Source organism: Haliaeetus leucocephalus, unplaced genomic scaffold (genome assembly GCF_000737465.1).
Source record: "Haliaeetus leucocephalus isolate CR32 unplaced genomic scaffold, Haliaeetus_leucocephalus-4.0 Scaffold339, whole genome shotgun sequence".
NCBI lineage: Eukaryota > Metazoa > Chordata > Aves > Accipitriformes > Accipitridae > Haliaeetus > Haliaeetus leucocephalus.
Window position 1 is genome coordinate 11,778,705 of NW_010972775.1, and position 18,391 is coordinate 11,797,095.

Sequence of the window (18,391 nt, forward strand, 5' to 3'; positions counted from 1 at the left end):
CCCCAGCAATGCCCGCCTCCGAGGCCGTCCTGCAGCCATCCCCCAGCAAGAGGCAGAAGGGCTCGGTGCCTGCGGAGCCCACCGCACGGCTCCGCTTCACTAAGCTGTCCGAGAACGCCTCCGCCCCCTCCAGGGGCTCTGCTGGGGCTGCGGGCTACGATCTGTACAGGTGAGTGTACCCCACCCGCGGGAGGAGCCCACCCCACGTCCCGGTCCGGCCCGTTTCCTCTCAGGGAGAGGCGCTGCCCCCCTGCTCGATGAGCCCCTTCTCGGGGCTCCGGCGGCTGAGAGGGCCCCCGTGAGGCAGGTCGTCTTGCTGAGCAGAGCCCCCCCGGGAAGGCTCGCCGGCCTTGCAAAAGAGGAGGTCAGGGCTGGCCTGTTCGTTAGCTTCTTTCCTCCTCCACCCCTCTCCCTTCATTTCTAGAGATCTGTGGTCCAGTCATGCTGCAGCACCGATTTTGTTAGGTAGCGATGCAGCCATTGGCCAAAAGTCAGGCTTGACACGTTGGCCTGAGTTGCTGTTGGCGCCAGCATTGACTATGTGCCTTCCTATTGGAAGAATCAAAAGGTAGTGCATGTGGCCCCTTCCTGCCAGCACGTATGCTTTTCTGCTTTCATCTTGGCTGTTGGGTACTGCCTGCCAAAGGAAGCTGAGGCAGTTTGATAATGCTCCTAGCTGGAAACCATCTTGGTTGCTGTACAGACTTAGGTTTTGCTTTGCTTGAACTGGTAATAACCATTGTTCAAAGGTTTTCACCGTGTTGAGGAATAGCTGCAGCTAGTCTTGTAGTTGTTTGCATAGTGCTTCTGTGATCAAATACACTCACTAATTATATCTGAACTCCACTGCAACCTCCTCTACCTTCCCTTATTTACCGTTACTTAGAATAATCAGTCTTTTTCTCACTTCACCTATCTGACTTCCTTCCTGAAGCTTTGCTTCACCACATTTGACACTTTTCCTTTGTATTCCTTTTGTCTTACCAGGTTTGCTTTTTGTTCTTGTTCCAATGGTGCACTGTACACCTGGAAAAAGTCCATTTCACAAAAAAACTTTTGGTGCTTCCCAGTGTTTAAGAATCAGTTCATCATCAAGGCCAAGATATGCTTGCCTTAAACAAGTAGAACAGTCTCACTGTCATATTGTCACCACTGCCTTTCATTAAACCTCTAGTTAGGTAGCTTCCGAAAGTTATTAAAAATCTCTTTGATTCTGTTGGGAACTGCAAATTATGTGAACTGTGAAATTCCAGCCTGCTCAGAAAAAAAATTGTTGCCTAAAATGTAATGTAATAGATTATTATTTTTGATTACAACTAGTTCATCTGCTGTAGAAAGCTTAATCAGAAGAGTGTATTATCCTTAAAGTTTCTGCTTTTGCACAAAAATTGCATAACCCCATTCACCTAATGGTTAATTTAAAGTTAAACTTGTATTTTTTGTCTCTCTTACCAGTTAAAAAAAGGTTTAAAACTAGCAGTCTTAAGACTATGCTGTTCAAATGACACTACTGAAATCTTAAGTTAGCACCATCAAAATGGGAATATCTTGTGGTTTAGGATCTGCATTAGATTTTGCAAATCTGTAAATATTTCTTGTATAAATTCCAGGGTATAAATTCCCAGCGAGAATAATTCTGGGTAATTTTGTACCTTAAGTTACAGAGAAGAAAATTTTCAAAATATTCTATATCAACTAGTGTTTTCTTTCTTTAATGTAGTGCCTATGACTGTGTGATACCACCCATGGAAAAGGCTGTAGTGAAAACAGACATTCAAATAGCACTTCCTTCTGGATGCTATGGCCGAGTAGGTAAGTGAACAGGCTATAAGAAGACTGCAGAGTCACTGTAGACCAGGTTTGACATCATCTTCACATTTAGATTCTGCCTAAAGCTTTCAGAATTAGTCTACACAAAAAAAGAGCTGTCACATGGCTGTGTAATTTACTAAGCCTTGTAATAGACATTTCTTGTCAAATAAATACCTTTGAGGTTTGGTGTATGTCAAATGACAAAAAGGTGATTAGCACAACTTTTCATAATCTACATACAACTTTATAGGCTATGCAATAGTTCATTATTTCTCTGCAGTTTCAGAATTTGAATCACAAAGACCAGTTGGCAGTGGACATACTGAAAATACACCCCTGGTTGTTTAAAAATTATCGCTGAAGTATGAGTAGTAGTTTAATAGAATTGAACTACTTTTTGTGACACAATAGCTGAGAGAATTTGTACAAGATATTTTGTTGTGGTTTACCCCCAGCCAGCAACTAAGCACCATGCAGCCGCTCACTCACTCTGCCCCACCCGCCCCCCGAGTGGGACTGCGAGAGAATCAGAAAAAAAGTAAAACTCATGGGTTGAGATAAGAATGGTTTAATAGAACAGAAAAGGAGAAACTAATAATTACAATTACTACACTAATAAAATGACAATAGAAATAATGATTGGAATATATACAAGTGATGCACAATGCAATTGCTCACCACCCACCGACTGACGCCCAGTTAGTCCCAGAATGGTGACCCCCCCAGCCCCACTCCCCCCAGTTTATATACTAGACATGACATCACATGGTATGAAATATCCCTTTGGCCAGTTTGGGTCAGGTGTCCTGGCTGTGTCCCTCTCAGCTTCTTGTGCCCCTCCAGCCTTCTTGCTGGCTGGGCATGAGAAGCTGAAAAATCCTTGACTTTAGTCTAAACATTACTTAGCAACAACTGAAAACATCAGTGTTATCAACGTTCTTCTCATACCCAACTCAAAACATAGCACTATACCAGCTACTAGGAAGACAGTTAACTCCATCCCAGCTGAAACCAAGACATTTATGTTTTGTGCATTCTTTTTCGGAATTATGTATAAATTCTTAAAAGTAAAAAAAGCAATAGCTGCTCTAGTGGAAGAGTGTGATCAGAGTTTGCTGTGTTCTTTAATCTAAAAGGAGAATGTGTGTGCATTTCTCTTATCTCAGACAAAAAAACTTTCGGACAAGAGTTAACATTTTAGCACCTCAAAGTAAGCTAAGGTAAGTAAAAAAAAAAAACAACCATGCACATAATTTAATTCATCTGTGTATAATATTTCATAGTAAATTGCTTGCCAAATATTGTTTTCCATCATAACTTGAATGGATTGACCTGATAGTCTTTTGAGATTATTCCAAACCAGTAGCTGCCAAAAATAAGCCAAGATTAGATAGTTGGTATCTGCTCCAGCTGCCTTCCTTGGAAAAACCCACTCTGCATTTGGTGGTCTAAACAAAGATATGCTTATATCACTTAAAAATTGCAATTTTATTGTAGCCTGTAGCAGCTGTTATTTTGTATAATATGTGCGTTAACACAGTAGGTCCTGTAAAATCATGTTTATTTTAGAAAGACTGTGGAAACAGTTCTTGCTGCCACGACTGTGCAGAAACACTATATAACTTATAATTACTGTGTAAGAGTTTTAAAAGAAATATACTTACAAAAAAAAATTCTTTTTTTCTAGCACCACGTTCTGGTTTAGCTGCAAAACACTTCATAGATGTTGGTGGTAAGATTTTTGTTCTTTTTAGTAAGACTTTTTAAATCTTGATGGCAGAATTGCCTTAATTTCACATTGTAATATGTGTAAATAAATAATGCTAGCATCATTGGTAGTCTGGCAAAAGGAGATAACTGGGTAACACCTCGGAGAGCCAGTGCATCATAATTATTTTAAAACCTGCTGAATTATGAAAATATTACTGATTTTTTTTTTACGTAATAACCATATCGGTTTTTTGTAGGCAATGCCTGGCATAGAAGTTTGGGGTTTTTTTGGTTTAGGCTTTCAGATGACTTTTTACATTCTCCTTTCTCCATTTTGACTAAACATCTGTGTGTGGTTCTTTTCAGTCTAGTGCAAGATCTGAATGAATTAAATCAGTAACATTTTAGATAGTCTTCTATGCAGAGAATATATAGTAATGATATTGAAAAGGAATGATAAAAAGCACTGGAATACACCATTGCTGTGGGCAGAATTGATTATTAGGATGAAAAGAGCTTTAGTTTACTCTTACTGATGAAAATGTAACAAATTACATAAAGCAAATGAAATTTAAACTAACTGTAGATTAATTGACTTAAAAATTGAAAGTCTTTTGAAACAAAACTAAAATCCCACTTTCTACAAGTCTTCACTGCTTGTTTTGTTCAGAACTAGCAACAGATTTATTTTGAACAAGAGGATGGTTTATTAAAATATTATGAGCTTTTCTTTAATCTTGATTAGAAATTCACAGATATCTCTTCAAAAACAGTTATTATAGGCATAGCTATAATCAGAAGCCTTCATGAAAGCCTCACCGTCCTTTTGCTATGTCCCTATAACTGCAACACAAAGTAAATGGTGTTGAAAGTTCAGTTCCAGTTTTGCAGTGGGACTGATGAGAGCACAGGCAGATTCTCTATGTGTTGTATTACAACATGGCATCTACATTGCACAGAAGTTCTCACCGCTAAGATTATTGCGGAGTCACTCTGGGCACAGCTGTAACCACAGTGATTTAACTAGTAGTAAATCTGTATTGCGTTGTTCTAATTATACAAGGATACAGTTCTAAGTTAAATAAAATGTTTTGAAAAGCATGCTGAGAAGTTGAGGCCTTTTCCTCTTCACTAGGTTTTTGGGTTTTGGGGGTGGCAGGGGTTGTTGGTTTGTTGTTCGGGTCTGGTGTCATCCCCCCACACCCCAGTGTTAAACAAGATAGACTACTTGGAACACTGGTACTCAGCCTTTACTTGCTCATAGGCTTGGCTCTAGAGCTGGGGAAGGGTGACTCTAGGCATCCTTCGCTTTCTGATGCCACACCAGCCAAAAAGCAAGGCAGTTCCCAGTGTAATTTAGAGCTGCTGCAGAACTACTTTATTCTATCTGCCTTATGGCATATCAAAGTCTGCCTGTGCCTTTGATACAGTTTTGGTATCAGAGGTTAAAGGGGAGCATCTGTGCGAGCTTTGTGTCATTGAGGCTTTGTCTTAAGAATTTGTTCTTGTACATCTGTTACACTAAGGTTTTTTAAGTGTTGCTGTGTAACATACAAAAGAGCACTAAGATGGGAGTCACAGATTCTCTACACCCCTATAATTCTCTGTAGTATACATGGGCTACTATAGCGTGGTTCTTTAAAGTGACACCTTTAGAACAATTTTTCTTTGTTTATATGAAATAATGCACATGCTCTGTAACAGTCTTTTCAATCTGAAAGTTAAACTAGGAAATACCAGAAGGCAACCAGAAGCGCTTAGCGGGATGACCTATTTAAAAGAGCTGACAGTTGACAAATCATGAGTAAAAAAATATTGCTGACAATTAGTGGAGGACTTCTTAGTCACAAAAACCCAAGCAAACAAAAAAACCCACCACCACCCCCAAACAAACAAACAAACAAAGAAACCAAACCAAAACCCAAAACAAAACTAAAACAATTGTTGCATAATTTTAACTTGTCCTGCGGAAGTACTTTTGTCACAATGAGGGCATTATCCATTTAAGTAAAAATACACTGCCAGAAGTCCTAAGGGTCAGAGAGAAAAATTAGGGTCATGCAAGAATATGTTCAGAATTCACATCTGCTAGGTGTGGATGCTTTCCCAACAAATGACATACCAGACTTCTGACAGACAGAATGTCAGACTGCCAATTCCAATGCATGATTTTTTCAAAAATGATGTAGATGATTTCCACCCAATACACATAATTTAGAAAAGTGCCTTAGTCCTCAGCATAATTATAATTATTGCAACTTGCTGTTCCAGAATAACAGAATGCTAAGGATGTTAGTGTGTTTTGCCAGTATGCCCAGTTACACAGAGTGAATTTGTCACCCTGTACAGAAGGAAAACTGATCAGGTTATCCTGGGTCATATTTTCCTGTATCTTCCAAGGATCATATATTCTTTGATACAAATAGTGTAGTTTGAACTTAAAATCCACCTGGTGGTTAAACTCAGTAAGACTATGTCAGAGGAGGTACAATACATTTAAAAAGAAAATGATTGGTAGGGAATTCATTTCACAAAATCTTTACCCATCTGTGCCTTTAACGGAATTTGAAATCGTCATGGCTTTGACAGTGTTTTCAGTCACTCAGCACAGCATTAGAGTAATTGTTCTGGCCACAAAACATTTTAAAATGTTATCTTCTTAATAGATAACTTCAACTCTAATTGCAAGTTCTGTTTGTAGTGGATATGCTTTTAAGGAAGAAGCCTGCTCTTCCTCTCTGCATCCTCTGGAAAGCTTTCCTCCTCAGAAGTGAGCAGGAAGTGCAATTCTTGCCTGCTAGAAAATACATCTGATACAGTCTGTAGAACCATTACAAGGTGTTTACTTTATAGCTAAGCTTTGAAAATTAGAGTGGTTTTGTGAGAGGGTTTTTTTTCCCCCTCTAGTGAATAATACAAGTGACTTAAGTTTTCAGTGTTGCTGACTTCCATTCAGCCACAGAAATATTAATCAGTCCTATCTTTAGTTATCAGACATTTTTCAAATCCTAGAGAGCCAGTGTCTGGCAGTAGTCAAATAGGTGGTCAAAAGAATTTAGTATCTCTTCATAGAAGTATCTGTTTAGATGACAGCCTTTTCAACAAATACTTGTAAAATAAATTTTAGTGTCTATACATAAAGCTGAGATTGTGCCAATGCCATTGTTTAAAGGTCAGGTAAGCCATCTGACCAAGTTAATTGTAAATCAGTATAGATCCATTATAACACTCCTTTTCAGAAAAAAAAAAGTTTGGGGTTTAAAAAAGTGTAGAAGTACTAACGTGCCATTAAGCTCTAGTTACTCCAATACAAGCTAAGTTTTAGATTTTATTTTTTTTTCCTTCTCTCCCAGAAAATAGCAGCAATGTCTGGTAGATCAAAAAACTTCATTAGCAGTTAAGCACTAACTAATACACTGAGTACAATTTTTGTCATTATGTAGAAATAAACTTGCTTTCTGTCAGAGGCATGAAGGCAGAAAAGTTAATTTAGAATGACTTTAAGTAGCCTCAGTTGTTCTGTTCTATACATTTTCTTCAGATACTTCTAGCAAAAACGTGACATGCAAGAGTTTCTTGCATGTATAAATCTAACCATAGTACTTTAATTGGTACATTTTATACATATAAAAGCATAATCTCCATTTAAATAGAATTAGTAATCTGTAGTAATCAGTTCTGACTATTGTGTTACACCAGAGCAAAATACTCTTTTATAACAGAAATAAAACTAGCCCTCATTATGTTAAGTTAGCAAATTCCTTTATCAATCTCTAATGCATAGCAATATCTATCCCAGCATATGGTCTAGAAAAATGTTGTCTTAGCTGTACAGGAACACTTGAGAATGGATAAATTCTTAATTTGACAAACCAAAGAGCTAATGATCTTTTTATATGCATTTATGAGCATATGTACATAATTTTATGTGCCAAATATGAATTCTGGCTTTCAGCTGATCGACTTGTGAACAATACACCAAATTAGTGGGCAACTGACTGCAGAACTTGAGTGATACTTAAAATTATTTTTGCTGCCATTACACATTTGTTGAATGTCTCTTTGTAATGCATCTATGTAGCATGGACTCAGTGTCCACTATTGTATAAAACAAAGCAGATTATTTGTGTAGCACTTTTTAGCTAACGCTTTGTGTCACCCCTGGTTTAGCAATTATGTAAGGGCTCTAGATTATCTGTTATTTTAAAAAGGAGGAAGGAATAGTACTTTGCTAGAAGTAAGAAGGCAAAAGTTTCTTGTTACTATTTTATAGTTCAGCCTTTTTTGCTCATATACTTGAAACGTGCATAGAATTTGACTTTTAATATTTTAAGTATTGAATTGCAACATTGAACTGTGGTGGAAATTGTGCAAGAAAGCTCTGATCACCAATATAAGTGATGTACTGCGATTCTCAATTTAACTGATGCGTAGTTAACTTTCTGAAAGCTGGTCTAACCTAAACCAAATAAACAGTACAAGACCTGTGCATGTAGCTTTGGTATATCAAGCTCTCTGAATCAACTGAACTGAATGCTACATTCAAGAATTTTTTTAATAATTTTTTTCATTCTGGAAAACATTAATGCATAGCAACCCCTATGTTTTGTTCACTGTTACTTTTGATAGTGCTCTGTAGTTAGGGTCCCTTTAAGCAATTGCATGCAGTTAAATACTAGTGAGTTAACTTGAGAACTGCACGTTTTTCTGAATTTTCAGAGCTCAGGGGATACTCCCAGTGTTACTAACACCTTAATTAGGAAGCTGTTCAGAAACGTGACTGGATTAACACAGAACATTACAAGGGAAAGAGAGCTGTATAAATACCTTTTTCACACTAGAACTAGTACAGAGATTGTACAGTAACTGTGGACCATATCTACTGCAATATTTTCACACAGCTGAAGAAACTAAGAAAAAACCCCTCAGTTTTCTATTCTTAAGTGTGTATGTTGTGGTTCAACATTAAAAAACTTCAAGGTATAGTCATACTACAATTTCTTCTGGTGGTTATAATCTCTAAAGGTAGTACTCTGTATGTATGATTCTGGGAATGTCTTGGAATTACATGCAATTTTAGTATTTTAAGTAGGCTTCAAAATACATACTTTGGTCCACAAGGAAGCCCAAACTCCAGTTTTTCTACTGGAAATATGCTTCCTGTATCTGAAAGAAAACCCCCAAAGAAGCAGAATATGATTGTTTTAATGTGTATTGGTAGATAATCTCCTGAACTATGCAGTTAATGCAGTTATATAAAATACAAGAGCAAGCTTATTTTACAGTATTTATTTACACTTGAATGTAGCTGAATGATTATTAATTCCTTAAAGCTTTAGTTCTGTTGCCCTGCCTGAGATACGGGATTTGGATCTGTGCAAATCCATAGCTCTCAAATAAAATGTTAGAGTTAAGAACAGATTTCTGCTTTACACTGAAAGAGCTGAAGTTAACAGAACAAATGGAGCCTGAATTTGGTCCAGCTGTCTTGATTTCAGGTATGGTATTACAATTAAAATGAGTAGTACAGTGGTAAAACACTTCTTGATATGTGATGGTGTTTTTCAGTTCTTTTTGCAAAATTGATAAGCATATTTAGATATTTCAGTATTTTCATATATATTGTTTAACTGCATGAGTAGCGTAAAGGATGTCAATATGAGATACTGCAATCATCTACTAATCTAAACCTTATCTAATCTACTTATCTAATATACTGACAACATTTAGTAACTGGGCATCCTCTTAATTCTTTCTTACGACAGCTGGTGTTATTGATGAGGATTACAGAGGAAATGTTGGTGTCGTACTCTTCAACTTTGGCAAGGAGACTTTTGAAGGTAATTGTTAAGCTTGGCAGAGCCTGTTTTCAGCCAACTGGCTGGAAATGAGACACTGATTGTTCTTTAAGTCTATGAAGAGTTAGAATTAGCTGAGAACATTCTTTTTACAATTAACAAAAACATGGAAACTTAACAATGTCCTGTCAAGGAAACACGAAAAGATTCCACTCCTAGAAAATCAGGTAGCATGCAAAAAAAAAAAAAAAAAAAAAAAATCAAAACCACAACCACACACACAAAAAAAAACCCAAAACACACCACCACCACAAAACCAAACCAACCCAACTTAGCTAAGCTTTAGAATCCTAAGCTGTACTGAAGCACAACTTAATACAAAGTTTCTTTCTTGTTAGCTGAGCAATATTTGAGATAAAAACTTCTCCAGGATCCTGGGAAACTTGAGTAATAAAGATACAATTTTCCCTTAATCATGCTGTCTGTCTGCAAATCGTCAGTTTTAAGCCTCAGGGTCCAGTTACGATATTGCCAGTGTTTTGCAGCCTATTCTGCAACTTCATGGCACAAGCAACTTATGGAAGTTCTGTGAACCAGACTGGGTACTAATCAGAAATTTGTTTTCCTCCTTTAATCAGTTTGGGTTTTTTTTTTCCCCTCCAGAGAAGTCAGTTCCTCGGTCTAGTTCACAAAAGGAGCCAGTTATACATACAGCTCTCTCTCTCCATCTCTGCAGTATTTATGCGTAATGACACTCAAGATGCCACAGTATGGCAGCAGGAATGAAGGGAGATGCCTTGAGCTGGTACTGCTGCTGAAGCTTCACCTTAAAAGGACTAGGCACGAGTTTATCTTAGCCTGTATTTTTCTGGGACTATTAACATCTGCTTAACTAAGTTTCAAATAAGTGTTTATACTTTAGTACATTCCGATACTCTTGAAAGGGCATTGTCTAAACTATGTATTGATTGTTCACTTTTTTTGAAGTAACTAATAATATTTTAACTTCATTGCAGTTAAAAAAGGGGATAGGATTGCCCAGCTCATCTGTGAACGCATTTGCTATCCTGAGCTAGAAGAAGTTCAAGTAAGTTGCCAAGAGAAAATATTTCTGCTATTTTCAATAATTAATAGTTTAAGATAGTTGTATGTAAGCTGAAATTTATGCTATAGATAAATACTTTGCTTTAAAACTACTTTCAGTGTTAAAACTGCATAGTAGCATTGCTACCTGATTAAAAATCTTGATGCTTTGCATGCATTTACATGGATTGGGGTTTTTTTGTAGTTTTCAGAGTTAACAGGTTGTTTTGGGTTTGTGTATGACAGAGGTACTTGAGAAACACTTCAGTATATACTAGAAACAGTCGTCTCACAATGTGGGATTTGTTTAAACTTGTACAGAAGGTATTCTAAAGTGTCTCAAAAATTTTTGGTTTAGTTTCTCAATTATAGCTATAGTTACGAGTAAATGTACTTTCCTCTATGATGGACAATATCAGTTGTATAGAAACAAAAGGCAAGTCAAGACACTAAACTAACTTATCATAATTGATGTCTTTCAGACTCTAGATGATACAGAACGTGGCGAAGGTGGCTTTGGTTCTACTGGAAAGAACTGAAAATGATTTGAATATGCTTTCTGGTTTTGACTTTTTTTTATGGTATTTGTAAGTTTTCATTTGAATTAGAAGTGGGATTTTAGAGTACATTAAAAAAAAAAAGTTTTATTCAAACTTCTCTGTATCTGTCCTGTCTATTTTTACAGGCAGTGAATTCATCTGTATTATGGGGAAATATGCATGACTGACTTGATTGATTGATTAGTTGATGGATTATTTTTTCTTTTTAGATGTTCAGTCCTCAGTAATAAGAACTCGTTGTTTATGTGCTGATTATACTCTAATAAATTAAAAAATAACTTAATGATTTGATTTTACTCACCTAAACTAAAATGGCTGATTTTTCCCTTGCCAGTTTGTGTTAATCTTCGGAAAGCTATCTTCTGTGTAGCTCAGTACTTCATGCTGAGAGCCTATTTCATACAGAATCGGTGATAATACAGGTATTGATATGACTTCCCACTCTGACTCCTAAATCAGAATAAGGCAAAGATATTTAGTATTGCATCTTCTACAGTCTGTCAAAATACTTGTGTTTTTGTTCAGAGCTAAAGTTCTGCCTTTGATCCTTAACTGATCCTCAAACAGCCAATTTTTCAGCTCTCTATTAAAAGAGCAGGCAATACAGTGTTTGAGCTAAATAACACAACTCATCTGGAAATGACTTCTATATAGCAAAAAAATGCTATGAAACATGCCGTTGAAATATTTGTTGACAAATTCATTGCTAAGTTACTGTATGGAAGAAAGGTTCTGAATTATTGAAGCAGTACATGAATTTTTTTTTTTTCAATTCTATTTTGACCAGTTAACATAGAACTCTTTTGGAATCTGTCCCAAACCTGATTGTTTCTTGAAGTATAGGAATCTCTTAAATGACTCAGAAGCTTTCAGGTGAAAGAACATGCATACAAGAGAAGGGACAAAAAGGAAAGAATCTAGAGTATTTTGCCACTTTACAGAAAAGAATTAGAAAAGGCTGTGAGGCTCTCAAAAATTGTGGTTTTTTCCTGCAGCTGTCTGTATTCTCTTTCAAGATTTTCTTAGCTAAAAGGTCACAGGTATGAAATACTGTGCTTTAAGTAGTGTTACAGCAGTGGAAAGGTAGGCCCTCTTGCAGACTAAGATGTTTGCAGCATTCTTCTCCTTTTAAGTCTCAGATCATAGTAATCCTGTTGGTATTTGTTTCATGTCCTTGTCTAGGACTAACCATTTCCAGTGCAGTAGGCCCAAAATATTGCACATCTTACACAGTTTACCCCCCGCTTCCCCAAGGACCTGGACAATAAAGTGTAACACGACAGCATTCAGATTACTCAACTATAGGGTAGTCATTACATTGACTTGGCAGTGCTGAAACAGTAAGTACATTCATCTTGACTAGGGTAGAAGTCTTTCCCTCCATGTGCGTTATATGTTTATCAGTCTTCCCCCCCCACCGTTATCACAACACTGTACTTATATCTGTATACCCAGACCTTCACAAGCAGGCTTACCATGCAAAAGCCTATTGTAAGCAAGCAGCACATCATACCAATGAAGTTTTAAATTAATTGGAAAAGCTGATCTTGACACTAAGTTTCTTCCGTTCTACAACCTGCCAAAAAGGAACTTCAATTACCAAAGGCTATTTAAAGGTCTTAAAATAACTATGATTCTTTTGTGTAAAGCTGTTTCCTCTTCCTGCACTGTAAGTTGAGAGCAAGTTTTGCTGCTCCTTTTTTCTTCCCTCCCCCCGTCCAAAGCAAAAAAACCAGCAGGGGATACACAGATGAAAGTCCTTTTTAAAAGATACTACAAGATGATCTCACTTGGAACAGCAACCTACAAGGAAAAAGTTTTAAGTTTTGCTGATATTTATCATCTGTTGTACATGTTGGAAACTGATGTATTTTCCATTTTTTAAAGTAATACTAATACTCCAGATTCTGAGATAAAAAGGAATAGCATTTGCTAGAAAAAAGCACTCTCTCAGATGGATGCATGAGTAAGGAACAAATTTACAAATCCGTGGCTGCTGTAAGCTGTCAACATACAGACTCCTATCTAAGCGTCATCAGCAAAAAGGGCTCACTTATTTTGAAAATTGGTATAGTTGAGTTCCTTTTTATCATTTCTCAATACTTATCTAGAGAAGCATGTAATGAGTTTCAGATTACTGCAAGGCTCATCCCAGGAGGACCTTGGAAAAGTCTGTCCATCTGAAACAATGGAAATGCTTTCAAGCTCACCTCTACACTAAACTCCTCCCTGTGCATCAAACCATTGCAGCATTGCAGTAGGGTAACAAATTCTGATAATTCCTTTTGGAGTTTTGCTTCAATATGAGTAGCAAATCTATAGAAGACAAATACTTCTAACCAGGCAACAAGAGTTACATATCAATTTATTGAAAGTTCTTAAGCTGATGCTTGCTACTGCAGACCAGGGCCTATATTGAAACCTGTAGAAACTTTCTGTGTTGGTAGTGAGCAGAGAATTCTTACAACATTGTTTGCTACTTTCTGCTTCAGACCATGCTGCCTACATCTCTTCTCTGTTTGTTTGGTGTTGGGTTTTTGGTTTGGTTTTTTTTAGAGAAAGTCCCACAATTTTATTAATATGAAAAGCAATACCCTCCAAATTATTTTAATGTTCCCTTTTTCCATTATTACCATCTATGCTAAAAGAGTATTTTATCTTGGTATCTGGCAAACACACAGGAGGCACAGAACAGTATCTGTTGCCGAAGCTAGTTTTTAACTTCCTCTGGCTCTTACTCATAAAACTCACCCTCTCCCTGTAAGCAAGTGGAAGGAAATAGACTGGCACTTCTTCAGCAAGGTTTAAATTTCCCTCTTTATAATGGTACATTTTAAGCTTTAATTAGCAAATTTGATCCTGTTTTAAACAAAAACCAGGATGTTTGAAAGAGAGGACTGGGAAACACATTGATCTACTTCATTGCTTTATCTGAGATCTATCCTTCTGCCTAAATTAACTAGTTGTAAATTATTTTTGTAATTCAATGAAAAAAATGGTTAAGTGTATCATTAACTGAACGCCATGCTTGAGCAAGTAACTTCGTGAGAAGCTAGACACTGACATGCATAGGTCTTAAATCTAGACAGATTCATGTCTTCAGAACCTGTCACTGAGGTGTGATTCCCTAGGGCTCACTATAGCTATGAAACTCAAGAGATCTAAAGCACCAAAGCAAGTCCAAAGTATAATGCTATTTGCAAAAAAATTAAATGAAAATTACATTAAATAAAAGTGATGTTGCGCTGCTCTCCATTATCACTGAACAGGTTCAGACAAATCTATTTAAGTTTAGACTGTCAACTACTGTTGTAGAAGGGACACATTATCTCCAAGAGGAGTTACCTAAAGCTTGGGGAATCATCCTCTGTATAAATGGAACATGGAGCTTTATAATGGAAAATAATTTGGGGGGAATTCTTATCTATAAGACAAAATGGCCTTTTCCTGCAGGGAAAGGAAAAGGACATTACTAACTAACAATCTGCCTCCTTTCTTTTAGGAATGGATTTGACTTGTTACAAATAGAGAGAAAATCTGGCCTTCAGCCCCAGGTGAATTTGGAAGAGAATGTTAACTTTTGAATTCAGATGCTTGGCTCCAAATTAAGCCCCACGGTTTGGGTTCTGTTTTCTAATTTGGACTGAAATACATATAACAATTTGTATTTCCTTACCAAGGCAGAAGTTGATAAGCTGATGAGGGTCTTGATGAAACAGGTCATCACTAGACAATTCCTACCATTTGAACTCTCCACTTACAGACAAAAATCTTAAAAGAAAAATTATGGTAATGATGCCATTGATCTTTAGTCCTTTTCTTGGTTCCCCAAAGTATTAACCTGGTCTTTAGTGGTTATGAATTTAAGCACTGCTTCCTCAGTTCAGCTACAGTTATATTACTCTGTGGCATGTTAAGAATTTTTTGGATGTATTTAACGTTTTTTAGTAGATCAGCCACTAGATGGCACTTAAAGCTTGCTTTTTTCCCCCACTTTTTTCCAGAGGTATTTTGCAAAGATCTGTTCATCTATAATTAAGAGTTGATGACTCCCATTGGGACTATGTTGGCGGAAAGCAAGATGCAGCAATATTTGAGTGAAAGCAGGCAAAAGTATAACCATTAAAGGGGGAACAATGACTATAATTTAAATAAGATTTGGGTGGTTGCAGTGTTTGCATAATCCCTCCTGGCATGCAAGAGCAATAGAGAAGCCTGTGGCTTTGCTCTCCTGCTGTGTTTCAACAAAAATGGAAAATTGTAATGAACAGCAACGTTTTTCCTATCTTTCATATTCACTCTCTTCTTACTCCCCCTTCCTCCATTCCTTTACGTGGAATGCAGTCTACTTAAGGATTGCATTGTAATGAAAGTAGTGTGTAGCTTGGTAAACTCTGCATTGGATTCTCCAAATCGGATGCCTCTTGCTGCAGGTTCAGGACATACATTAAAACTTATTTAATACATGTTAACCCAGTAAAGGCAGCTGACATATAGTGACCTGAATTATGTGAATTTTTATTAAGGTTCCCTAGTTTCTGTATTGGTTGCTACTCCTGCAATAGTGCAGTCTGGTGCTCTTGTATTTGTCTTCCCTTCCCCCCCCCCGCCCCCTTCTAATTTTTTTTTCTTTTTTTAAATAAATATCATTGTATTTTGGCTTAAAGATAGTTAAATAAGTTTCAGTATTAAGTAAACTTCTATGACCCTGCCTATTTCCTGTCCTGTCAAACCTTTCCTTGTAAGAATAACAGTGTCCTTTTATTTGGTGGAGTGTAGCATGATGTTTTTGGCAGGCCCAACATTTTTGACTTGCATAAATTTGTGACCTCAAGTGCAAGAGAAGTGAATGCTTGCTTCAGTGCCTCATGGTTTCTGCCTAAAAAGAAAAGCGTCCACATCGCTAACCATTACAATTTCTGAAGGAAAATTATCAGCACACTTATTCCAGCTGATTGCACATGACTGCACTTCCAAAGAAAAGAATCAGAAATAAAACTAAGAAGTACTTTGCACCTAGTTATGTAAGGTACCAAAAGTCTGAAAATATAGGGCAGGCTGTACTGCCTTACTGGTTTCTAGAATTGGCACACATGGCACTTCCCTCACTAACAGCTATTTGGCAATCTCTACCTCAGTAAGGATGTGATTCTGCAAAGTGTGTCTGCTGCTGGGCAAAGAATGTCATTGTATGGTTAAAGGTTGCAGGATCAGGTCAGAAGTGAATTAACGTAATTATTTTCCTAAACTTTCCCTCCATTAACCATGTGGTGGTTCAGGTCTTTACAACTGAAGTGATGCTTTTCCCCTACTCTGTTAGAACACAGCAAGAAAACCTTTTACCCTGCCAAGTCTGAAAACCCAACAGATTAATTTTATAATTTGAACCCTCATCCAGAAAGTCACTACTGTATTCTAATATGTAAAATTTGCTTAAATAAACATATGCAAGCTGTATATGCACACTTACTTGTTTTCCCCTTAGACTTCAATGGTTTTTTGGTTATGTCACAAAAATGTAACATTAATCATTGGCTATTTGGGAAACATTTGTATAGTAAATTTTGTAACAGAAATAAGGGGTTTGTATCAATTAATACTGCTCGTAGCCTTAACATTTAAAGCTGATATTCTTGAATTGAAGAAAGTTATCTTTTGACTACTATTGATTACAGCAACGGAATTTGTTTGGTTTTGTTTTGTAAAAGGAAGAAGAAAAAACAAACACTCATGAGTGTAGTATCTTTGGCCAGATTCTTTTAACATGAGTATTTTGTGGTTTATGGATTCTAGTCCGAAAGGTTGTCTCCAAGTGTCCAAGACAAAATAACTATGTGTCCTAGTTGGAAGAAAATTTCCCCTTTCCTTTGCAGCTAAGCTAATTGTGCCATGTCTAGCAAGCACGGCGGTGTGTAGTATCCAGTGTTGCCTTGCTAACACACCTCAGTCCTGACCACAACCTTCCTGCTTGCACTAGCTTGCACTCTGGTCACTGCCAAATTACAGGTACCCTTCCTTAGGGTGCAGGACAGTATCAAGGAATCCCACTTGTCACGTTTTCACAGCAGCAAACACAAAACACCAGTCTCACTTTCTTATGCTTCCATGTAGAAGTTACTGCTGGCAGTGAGCCAAACTGTCAGCATTACAGGTAATTCAAGCCATTTAAATTCTGCAAGAATAATTTTTTTTTTTTTGTCCATCCTATCCTATGACATTATCTTAGCAATACATAGGCTGGCAGCAAAGAAAAGGAAGAGGTCTTGTTAGGGGAGAAGGTATGGTATCTCAATCCTGTTCTTACCTCTCTTCTCAACTTGCATTAAGGCATTAGCAATGTGAGAAAAACTGAAAAAGGAGTTGTGACAATGCCAGGAAATCACGGATCCAGCAACAGAGAACTCATTGCCCTCCCTGGATGTGAAGAAAAGGAGACAGCTGAGTCAGAATGGACTGAGAGCTCCCACTTCATCTTGGTGAGGTTTTTGGTTTGGGGGCCGGGGGTGGGTGGTTTTGTTTGTTTAATATTAATCATATGAATTAAATTATAAAAGTCCTCCAGGAAAAACTGGATAAACCTCACTGCCTGGAAGACTGCTACCAAATAAAAAGCCAAACTGCTGCTCCAAGGGAGGCAGCAAGGTACTGGTATTTTTGTCTGAGTATCGTTCCTCACAAGCGCAGCACTGTACATCTTGCTATCAGGTTCTAGCAAAGAAAGGCTTTAAGAGCAGCTTTAAAGAAGGCTTCACATTTCTGGAAGGATGACATATGTTGTGTCCCACCCCAGGTCACCTGCACAGAGCCTCCAGACTGCTGTTCATAGCTTTCCCAAATGCCAGCTAAGTAAGACTAATAGTCAAAACAGGCAAACTTTCACCATTGTTATCTTGAGCAGGCTGGAAGTCTGCTGTGTGGGAGAAGTAGCCTCTGTTTGCATTTACTTTTTATTTGGATGACCTTTGAGATGCTTAGCATTTATGGACAGCCTAGACTGAGCAGAAAAACACAGCTCAGGCACTTTTGAGTAGTTTGGTTCCTACAACAGGATTCTGGATTTTTCAGTCCTGTCTGCTCCTGGGCAGCTGCTTGCCAACAGGACCTACCTTTTTACATCATTATTTTCTGCTAATAAAGTTGATTTTAAAACTATAAGAGCCTACATTAATAACAATAATAAAAAATTGGACTCCACCTCTGTCCCCCTACTCCTGAGGTTTGCTATTCAAATGTTCAGAACATGTGCTGAAGGCATGGCTATGTATATATTAAAGCATGCAAATGATCACTGATGCCAGGATTGCATACAATCTAAATGCAAGATTATTACTCATTTGCAATTATTCCAAGAAATTTTGAGTAGCTGCCAAAATAATAGAACAGCTGGATGAGGGGAGGGATAGGGTCTGGTTAAGCTGGCACTTAGGC

The 18,391-nt window shown here is 37.4% G+C and overlaps 1 protein-coding gene across 1 annotated transcript; it reads left to right on the top strand.

Annotated features, from left to right (window-relative positions):
* Nucleotides 1-3: 3 nt before the first annotated feature.
* On the top strand, nt 4-11,249 carry DUT (deoxyuridine triphosphatase). Its single transcript, XM_010571867.1, has 6 exons — nt 4-169; nt 1,721-1,812; nt 3,500-3,544; nt 9,288-9,362; nt 10,337-10,407; nt 10,886-11,249. The coding sequence occupies exons 1-6, from the start codon at nt 9-11 to the stop codon at nt 10,940-10,942; spliced, it is 501 nt and encodes a 166-aa protein (XP_010570169.1). The 5' UTR covers nt 4-8; the 3' UTR covers nt 10,943-11,249.
* The last annotated feature ends 7,142 nt before the right edge of the window (nt 11,250-18,391 follow it).

Excerpts from the sequence above, each read along its gene's own strand:
- DUT (XM_010571867.1), top strand. The coding sequence starts at position 9 with ATGCCCGCCTCCGAGGCCGTCCTGCAGCCATCCCCCAGCAAGAGGCAG. Across the intron at positions 1,813-3,499 it reads TGGATGCTATGGCCGAGTAG|CACCACGTTCTGGTTTAGCT; the intron begins GTAAGTGAACAG and ends CTTTTTTTCTAG. Across the intron at positions 3,545-9,287 it reads ACACTTCATAGATGTTGGTG|CTGGTGTTATTGATGAGGAT; the intron begins GTAAGATTTTTG and ends TTCTTACGACAG.